The sequence below is a fragment of the Zootoca vivipara genome, chromosome 10 (genome assembly GCF_963506605.1).
Source record: "Zootoca vivipara chromosome 10, rZooViv1.1, whole genome shotgun sequence".
Classification (NCBI taxonomy): Eukaryota; Metazoa; Chordata; class Lepidosauria; order Squamata; family Lacertidae; genus Zootoca; species Zootoca vivipara.
The window spans coordinates 19969355-19979354 of NC_083285.1; the positions used below are offsets into that span (position 1 = coordinate 19969355).

Sequence of the window (10000 nt, forward strand, 5' to 3'; positions counted from 1 at the left end):
CTCAGTTTCCAAATGACTGGCTCTAGCTTATGAAGCACTTTAAACTGAACTTCATGCATAAGATTCACAAACCTTAACTGATCACTTAAGTATACTGAAGTGGTACAGGAAAACATGCATTTAAAGAGGTCTGCAGTTTACCTGCCCCTTGCACACAAGTAGAACAGTGCACTATTTCAATCTCATAGTAAAAAGTTCATCAGAAAGGAGAATTACAAAAAAACATGTAAGAATACTTTACTTTGCATAAGCACAGAAAGAAACAAAGACAAATAAGTTTGTATATTTCTTGTTGATTCAAATGTCAATTTCTGACCTATTTCTCTCTCTCTCTCTCTCTCCAAATTAGACAATACCTCAAGTGGCACCAATGAAACTGCTCACGATATTCTTCTCTTCACTTTTCGGGAAACATGAAAAGAGTAAGTTGTAGTCCAAAACACATTCAAAATCGCTTGAAGGATACAGATTTCATGTTTACTGGTGCTTATGTCCCATAACACCATGTTTTGGGGGATGATTTATATTCCAGATTCAGTCTGCATTGAAACCCACCATAAAATGCCTCCTGAGTCCTATTAAGTGGACACAGGGCTTTACTTTGCCTGTCTGCTTATTTAAGATCTAATCACAGTTTTGAAGGGGGGAAATATTGCCCCTAAGCCTGTCCCCTCAGAACCTGTCGGATATTAGTACTCAACTGGATATTTTCATCTCCAATTGTTATTCTCTGTGGTCTTTGCAAATGCTATCTACTGGAAGCTGTGACTCTGTGGACAAATTGGCTAGAAATGACTAGGGCTCCTGCTTTGAGAAATGAGTAAGTAGCATATTATTCTCATTCTGTGTTTTCTGCTGTAATATACTGTGGTGGTAACTTTTTTTAACATACTAAATGAATATTAAGCAACTAGGTGCATGTTTAAATGATGCAACAATAAGGAAGGTTGGCTGAAAAATTAGTTTTACAGTAGAATAGCACGAATGGTAAGAATTTAAGAAAGATCTAAAAGAATGAAGATTAAGTATCTTTTCCCCCTTATGGTTAAACAATACAGTGAGGGAGCCAGCTGTTGAAGAGTCTATACTAGAATGTGAAACAATGCAGAGCTGAAAAATCCCCAGATACTTTTCAGGTTTCAAACTGAAACTATTTTAATTGTTATATTTATAACAAATAACAGTCACATAAGCTATTTAGTATTAAACACAACTTAAAAACCAGAAAACAAATAACTAACACGCTCACTTGCGGCAACAGGCCCAAATTAAAGCAATGCAACTACAGTTTTATTTTGCAAAATTCAATAAAACTATTTTTAACAGCTTTAGTTTCAGCAAGGCTATTTTCTCTTCTGATTAAATCCAGATGCTGATAATAAAAATATACCTATTTACAAATTAAGAACTCAGTACTGCGCCATGAACAACTAATTGCTTTAGTTAATGGGAACAATAGGAAACACAAGCATCTCAGCAGTTCAGACAAGATACTCAGCACCCAATAGGATTTGGTCCCATAACATGCCCTAATGCCTAATGCCCTAATGCCATTTTTAAAATAAAATAATAATCATACTTATTATTAATAGTAGGATCATTAAAACAAACAAAAAATTACTCTACTTGTTTCTACTAAAGTTGCCTGCAAAGGTCGTCATATACTTGGATTCCCAATTGATAAATAATGAAAATAGATGAAATACTGAAGAGTAACTGTTATTTAGTTTACAGTATCAAATGGAAATGTGGTCCCCTATATTGTAATTTTTTCTTTCAGTCTCTGTGAACAGGTCAGTCACACCACTGATTTTTCTATTTGAAAAATTCATCCATTTTATTTTATTTTATTTACAACTATCACAGCACCAGCAAAGCATCAATGTTGCAAAAAGTCACTGTGGTCCTTTCACCTTAACTGAGCTTTGGAACAATTTCATTCTAGCAGGATGCAAAGTATCAAGTAATGTGGCCCTCTGGTGGAAAGCTAAGTATCACATTTTCCTTCCCTGTATCACTCAGGGAAACTGGAGGTGCTTTTTTTTTAGGGAAGGAAAAAACCATTTTTCCTGGAAAAGATATAGGGGCAACTTTTATAAATACACCACACACCCTTAACAGAAGGTGTACGATATATTCCAGTGCAGGCAGATCTTTATTAATAAGAAACATGAAGGTGAACATGCAAGAGAGATAAAAAAACAAACAAACAACAAATAATGCTCTGAAACTCCCCACTTTCTGCAATATCTTAAAAGTGCACAAAATCCACATCAGAGTAAAGGTCACTAAAGGAAATCTAATTTGTAAGAAAACAAACACAAAGCAAAAACAAAACAAAAAAACTTACCTGCTGTTGTTGCAGATGCAGCAGTTCTACTGTGCTTACTTCAGTGCTCGTGTCACCACTTGATCTTCCATCTCTGCTGCCAGCATCTAATTGGCTGCTTAGAGTGCTCATTCCATTTTGATTCATTGAACTGTTGCTTATTGTCTCTGTCGCAGATTCCTGCATCATGACTTAATACCTAAAAGTGATTAAGAAGTATCAATTAACACACGTTACACCTTCACACTTCCATTATCAAGATGTCCCTCTCTGCCAATTACAGAGACAGCATCTTTAGAAGAAGGGGAGAGAGGGGAAAATCCTTGCAGAGTCATTTAAGAAGCAAGCAATGCAATGCAATGCAAACCTTGCTTTCGTAGACACACTAATTGCTGAAATTACATTTCCTAAATTTAACAGGGAAAACAACACCTTATATACTTGCAGATTTGTCAAATAACATTCACGAATAGCTACATTTTAAAGTTACCTATCAAACAAGTTTAAATGAAGGCACAATTTTACATACTGTTCTGTATTTCCTATTATCTAGCTTTGACAACCATGGATGAGTATACAGCCTTATTTAAAATATTCACTATCTTGATTCTGTCAGAATTTTACAGCATTTCTTATGCAAGGCTGTTGTTTAATGATGCACAGCTAATCATACAAAATTAAAATTTTGTAAGGGTGTTACAAATCATATGGTATCAACCAATGATAAATAGTATAATGGGCTTCTCCTTTTTTGTGACTAAATAAAATTTTGCCTTGAAGGCATTTTAAGAAAAAGCTCCTGCTGCAAACACGTCAGATATTGCCTATTTTTTTAATCAAACGGCTGATATTCATTTATTTTTCTGACATTTAAAACATTTAATACTGTCCTTCCTGGGAAGTAATTAAGCTTATGCATGAGCAGCAATCAAACTGTTCACTTGAAGATGACTTAAAACTCAATTTTAACATAGGCAAATAAATGAAAGATATAAAATTAATTTTCCAAGCATGTATTAGATATGAAAGCTGGAAATAAAATCTATCAAGAATATCACTAATGATTGTGCTAAAAACAGCATAAATTATGCATATTACCTTCTCTACAGTAATAAATGTTTTATCATTTTCACTGCATAAATATACTGTATTTTCAGGATAGCAATGAGATGTCCTGCCAAGATCAGTTGAAATCCATGCAGTAAATAAAGAATCAACATAACCTTACAAACTAGAATCTCAAGTGCATTTTGCATCTGTAAAATGGAAACATCAATTTTTGTTCTCAAAGCTACTAACGTTCTACACTCTTCAGTTCATTTTCCTGTAATAATGCATACATTACACAGAAAGATTTCCAGGAAAAGAAAAGAGCAAACTTTCTGAAATGCGATCTTAAAAGGCACTTCTCCTGGTAGGCAAATAATCTGTTTAAGCAACCTTGGTTAAAGAACACAGATGCTACTTTACCCAACATATTGTTCAACTCTGTTCAGCCTGTGCACAAAAATTTATTCCTATCAGAGAAAAACACCAAGCAGACCACTACAGCTGAAGCCACTGTTAAGAATGTCAGCTAAACAGCAATATAAGTTTTCATAAAGAAAGGTTTAAAGGGTAAATAGAATAAACATTAAAAAAAAAACTTTACACGGCAAAAGTCTAGTTCTGGTCATGAAGGAAGGACACAAACACAACAAACATGATTACAGTTCACATAAAATAAAGGGCAGCTGTTACAATCACAGTTAACCACTGTAGAACCAGATGTGTTTAAGAACAAATAGCCCTTGTTAAACAGTCTACAGAACATTAACTAAGAATAAGAATAGAAATGAAAAATGTGATATACGTGAAGATGAATTTTCCAAGAAGAAAACTACGCTAATATTCTTTTTTCCCTTAGAATAAGAAGCTAATAAGTATTCAAATTAGGCATAAATTTTACATGCACAGTGTTTAAAATATTCAGAAAAAGGGGTCTGGTAGCATTTACTAGGTATATGAGCATTCTAAATAATATCTCCTGCAATTCCACAGACATGTTAAAAACAATATATTTAGACTGCAATCCTACATCCACTTACACAGGATTATGTCCCACCGAACACAGTGGGACTTACCTCTATGTAGATGAGTATAGGATTGTGTTGTTTGTTACTAAAATGGATTTAAATCATACATGTCATCTTTTCCACGGTGTCTCCTAAATTATTTGAGGTGGAGGAATGTCTTCAGACAGATTTTTAAAAAAACCAACAAAGTAAATATGTGACTTTATTTGTTCTGTAGTCAATTACAAGCATTAAAAAGATAAACCCAGTGCGCATGTAGCTTAGCCAGCCAATCAAAATAGTGCATACATTTTTGGAAATCTCTAGCTTCAAAATCAAAATGATTATCTTTGTATATCTGCGATTCTTTGAGGATAGTAAGAAAGAAAAGGGTTAAACATCCTCCAGCTCACGCTAAATGAAAGGTGTATAATGTCTCAGGGATTTTGGTATCCTTGGAAAGTCCTAATGTGTGGAGTTTTAAGCTTATGTTGATCTGTGAGCCTGTGCAATCAAGTTGAGCAAAACAAGACCAATAAATGGTACTTCTGCAACGGAATACAAGGTCTGAGCTACCCTTAATGTGCACAGAAAAGGGACAAGGAGAGAACATAATATTAATTTGGAAGCTGGTGATGGTAAAGGAGGAGAGAAAAAAGGGAAAATATTTTCCGAAGTAAGCCACACATGCCTAGCATTCTGACATGAAATACAGCTCACATTACCATAATAAAATAGGTTAAAATAAGTGGTCTCTCAAATTGGAGGTTGTACTGGTTAGAGATACACACCATTAGTTTGTAATTTTGCCAGCGGGGGGCTCCAAGCAGAAGAGGGACTTTGCGGGTAAAATCTTGTTGTGTGGTTAGCATGACTCTGTCAGACAGACTAAACCCAAGTACTTGTTCCAATTTTATAAGTTTCACTCCAAATTGATTTAAAAATCCCCCCAACACTATGATAAAGCATGCCTTTTCACACACTATCCAAGTTCAGTGCATCATCCTGAAGTTAGTATGTGCATGGATCCCAAATCACATGACAATTAAGACAGCCGCCTTCAGATACCTCAACTATATTTCACACAAAAGGTATTGTACTTCCTGTTAACGGAGATGTACAGGCTACCACCTGAGCATTTAACAAACAATCACACAATTCAAGTGGAATCCTCACACTATGTAATTAGATGGATACACTTTTCCTTCCTGCTACATGCTCTCCCCTGCCACTAATCTTAAGTTTTCTCAAGGTTTCTTTAAATCAGCAAGTCACTGTACAGATACTTATTCTCTACACCACTTCCCTTTTGAAACATTAAAGTGACACTGAAACTGACTGCACAAGATTGCATTTTCTCTTCCTAAACAACTTGAATTGAAAGGTTACTTAGTGTAACAATATTTACTTGCAGAATTGTGTTGTTACCAAGGGCATAATGGATGGTGGCTATGCAGGTTTACGCAAGAATGAGTGAAGCATGAGGCATTAGCCATGTGTTTGACATGTTTCAAATTGCTATAATCCAGCATTAAACACACCCAGCAATTCATGCCATTTCTTGCAGCCATAATCTTGAATAAAGCGTGCACAACCACTTATTATATAAATTAGTATATGACTCCCTGTTATAGTCACAACAGTGCTTTTGTGTTTATTTAGCATCAAGATGTGGTCTTTTATTTGTACAAATAGCAGGATAAAAAGACACAGCTCAATTAGACTCCTACTTTTATGATAGGGTTGCACAAAATTCTAGACTTGTTTGTTTTGGTGTTTTTTTTTACAAAATGAGTTATGTTGGCATAGAATGGAACAGTGTGAAATATTTTCTTCCTTGTGTGATTCCAACACTGCTTTATTGCTTTCCTGGTCTCTGAACCCTGTGACGGCCAGGTGCTGTTTTGAACTTCAGAAACATGAATGACTATAGCAAGTGAAAGTTCTGAATCACCACTAGGGGGCCTCATTTTTGAGAGACAGAAGGCTTTATTGCATATGATCAACTTCCTAGACGGAAAAAAAAGCCTTGGAGTTTTTGTATTCGCTGTTAACAGCCCTTAACAGGGTGGATAAAAATCAATGATTTTTTTAAAAAAATCAAAAAAATCGGATTTTTTTGATTTAAATCAGATTTTTTTGATTTAAATCGATTTTTTTGATTTAAATCGGATTTTTTAAAATAAAATGCTTTTTGAGGAAAATATATTACCATCCAAAGGTTATTCCATCATGAAATAAAGATTAGTTTTTTAATTATGTAGAATAAGGTTGTATATGTTTATTTTTTGGGGTAAATAAATGCCATTAATCCATTCACAATGTCATGCTCTTCCAGAGGTTTTTGTAAGATTATTGGGCAGATTCTCTGCCTACAATATATTATCACAGATGCTTGGTTTACTTTTGCAGTTCTCAAAACTGAATTTGACTCAACAGAGATCACATGCCTCTTCTTCACATCAAAAATGTTATAACATGAACAGAGTTGAGAAAAAGACCTTAATCCTATTGTTCTACAAACCTATGAATACAGAAACAACCCCTTCAGTGCTAAGTTTCAAGAAGTTCAGTGAATAGAATAGAAACAATATTTTTCTGATTGTTTGGAGTGGACAGTATTTAAGTTTTTCATGTGATTTAAATCGACTATGATTTAAATCAAGCCTTATTGACTAGTGATTTAAATCGTGATTTAAATCATGATTTAAATCAGTTTGATTTAAATCAAATCCACCCTGGCCCTTAAAAATCATTTGACAAGAATGAGAGTCTAGCTAAGTAGGAATGATCTGGCACCTGTGAGGTACTATCCGATATGTACTTCATTATTTTAAAATAGGTTAATTCTTTCTGTTCCTTAAAACTTGTAACCTATAAACCTCCTAAAATGGAAAACCCAAGTCAGTTCTGTCCATTGTCATAAATGGCTTGCAAACAGTAGCCTAGAAATGATAAGACAGAATGAAGGGTTAATATGATGCCACATGAGTGTACTTAAAGAGTTTATAAATAAATGTTGACTCCCACAACTTATCTGAAGTGTTAAGGTTTCACCTCCCTATCTTCAGCAGATATAATGTAAAAATGCAACTTAAAAAAAACCTGGAATGAGCAAATATAGGATTAAAATTCAAAATGTGATCCTAAGGACCTGGAAATTAGAGCCATGTGCCCTGAGGTTCTCTCAAACAGCAGTCTGTTGTACTGCATAACAAACTGCTTTTGAAACTTAAAAAGTAGTTTGTGATAATATGTGCCTGTAGGCATGTCCAAACCTTCAAATGTGCAGAAAATATGTGTTGCACATCATTTGTGTTTTATAAATTTAAAATGAATAGCATACCTCTATAGATCACCTCTCAATTGCAACTTTTAGATAAAAAATCATTTTGCCAATAATCATTTCAGATTCCTCCACCCATAATTAAACACACTCACAGAATCTAAAGGACTGTGAGCATATGTGGAACCTCCCTTCCAATAACCCTGTATGTTATAATACTCTTTTTCCTGTGTACACTTTAAAAACTAAGACATACCCATCATTCTGCATTTTTAATCTTGACTTAGATTTTGGGGAAATAAAATCATAATGTCTTTTTTTTAAGTGCTCTCTTTGGCTTGATTCATAATTACTAGCAGGCACAATATATTTGAAAATCTAGACCAGTACAGTCAAAGTCTTAAATATGTATGACTGTATAATAAATCAAAATGGCAACTATAAGGCCATTGCTCTATGTGCAATAAGGAAAATAATACAAACAAGTTTCATTCTGTCCCCCTCATTTAAATGTAAAGTATGATACATTTCAAAGACAGGCATAAGAATGGGAATAACTGAATACACTGTTTGGTTGGTGTCCCTAAAATAATTAGGCCTATTGTAACTGAAATGCTTAAAGTACTTTTGATGGTGGGATTGGAGGAGATAACAACTGTATTTAAGTTAAAATCAAGAGAATCGTCATTTTTAAATGGCAACGTTTTTTACCTATACTGTATACTCAAGCAGAGCTACCTGATTCGGTTAGGCGACTCCAGACATGCAGGGACATGGATGACCTTGCCAGACCAGGATCTGAAAATGCAAACTGGTCCTAGTAAGATGCCTACATCAAGCAACTAGAGTGCTGCGTCAGCAACTATACACACAGCACTCAAATGATGGGGAATGAGATCCAGGTGCAATTTAGCCATTGTGATCTCCACCAACAATGCACAGTGTAGATGACAGTGTGTCTTGCCATCTGCCTTACAATGTAGATGGGAATACATGCAGGCAAACCTCAACCATCTGCCATCTAGGACTGCTGCATGCAGTTGTTATCATTTGTGTTACTAGTCACATGTAACATTTTGCTGCTAATAACTATCTCTAGATGAAAGCCAGTGTGGTTAGGCACTTGAAGGAATGACAAATTCTACATTGCAATCTGATCTAGATTAGATTGACAAAATGCATCGGGCCACTCTTCACTACCTTCTACTGAGCCTCTTTTCCAAGGGGGAAAGGTAAGCATCCTGTAACACTGGCAGCAAAATACAGACCCAGTATAAAATGACAGCCTAAAATTTAATTTCTAATCTAAAACAGGAGATCTGTGAATATATATAAATCAATATATATATTTGTGTGTTATTGCCAACATGCTTTTATTTATTTTTATTCCTATTTCCCATCCAAGCAATAGAAATTACACACAGAGAACATACAAATAAACTTCTAAGCTAAAGGATGAGTAACACAGCTATATATCGGGTATGATGTAATAAAACTGGCAATTCCCATTTTATTCTTCACATGAATTGTACTGTACAAACATGCAACTTCATCATGTATTACTAAGGGAACAATCCAAAAACAAACTCACTGGAAAGTAAGCCCCATTGAACTCAATGAGACTGACTTTCAAATAAACATGCATAGGCTTGTATTGTAAAAAACATACAATGTCCAGCACACCAATAGGCCTCACTTAGAATGACCACCACTGCATGCATTTTCATACTAAAGGAATCCTAAATACAAATATTCTATCAACTGTCTAACTTTTATACTATACTAATTATTCATCCATGACCTTATAAAAACTTCACATGGATTAGTTGATCAGACCTTGGGAAGCATTTTTATTCAGAGCCTAGCACCATACTCCTTGTTACAAGCAACATTATGCCAGTTTTATTCTATTATTGCATCCCTAATTGTTCCCTCTTAGCTCATCTGGACTGCTAAGCAACAAACCTGAATGTCAGTGATCTATAGGGTTTGTAAATTTAAAAAAATGTTTTGTTGTGAACATTGGGAGACATCCAATATGTCTGTCTGCTTGCAAAACAGATATCCACCTGCACAACAGTATTTCCCATTTCTCCTCTGCCTTTCCAGTCCTAATCTGCTCACAACAGATTTGAGTTGATATGGGGTACACTGAAGAGAGAAGGAAGAAGCCCAGTTGCATGAACTCTCACGTGCCTTAAATACCACCACCTTGCACCATTACACACTTTACAAAGTGCCGTAGGTCTTATATCATTTCTATCATGCACTTTGCATATAGGAGAGACCCATATGTTCTAGACTGTATGGCATGAGACCTCGACAAAACTG

At 35.0% G+C, this 10000-nt stretch overlaps 1 protein-coding gene across 8 annotated transcripts in view; it reads right to left on the reverse strand.

The window, feature by feature from the left end:
• Positions 1-10000, reverse strand: part of FOXP2 (forkhead box P2) — a 356609-nt gene that overhangs the window by 178174 nt on the left and 168435 nt on the right. For all 8 annotated transcript variants that reach the window (XM_060279589.1, XM_060279588.1, XM_035128708.2 and 5 more), the window contains one exon: positions 2351-2528. In XM_060279589.1, coding sequence (XP_060135572.1) covers positions 2351-2518 — 168 coding nt within the window. In that variant the 5' untranslated portion in view covers positions 2519-2528. The remainder of the gene's footprint in view (positions 1-2350; positions 2529-10000) is intronic.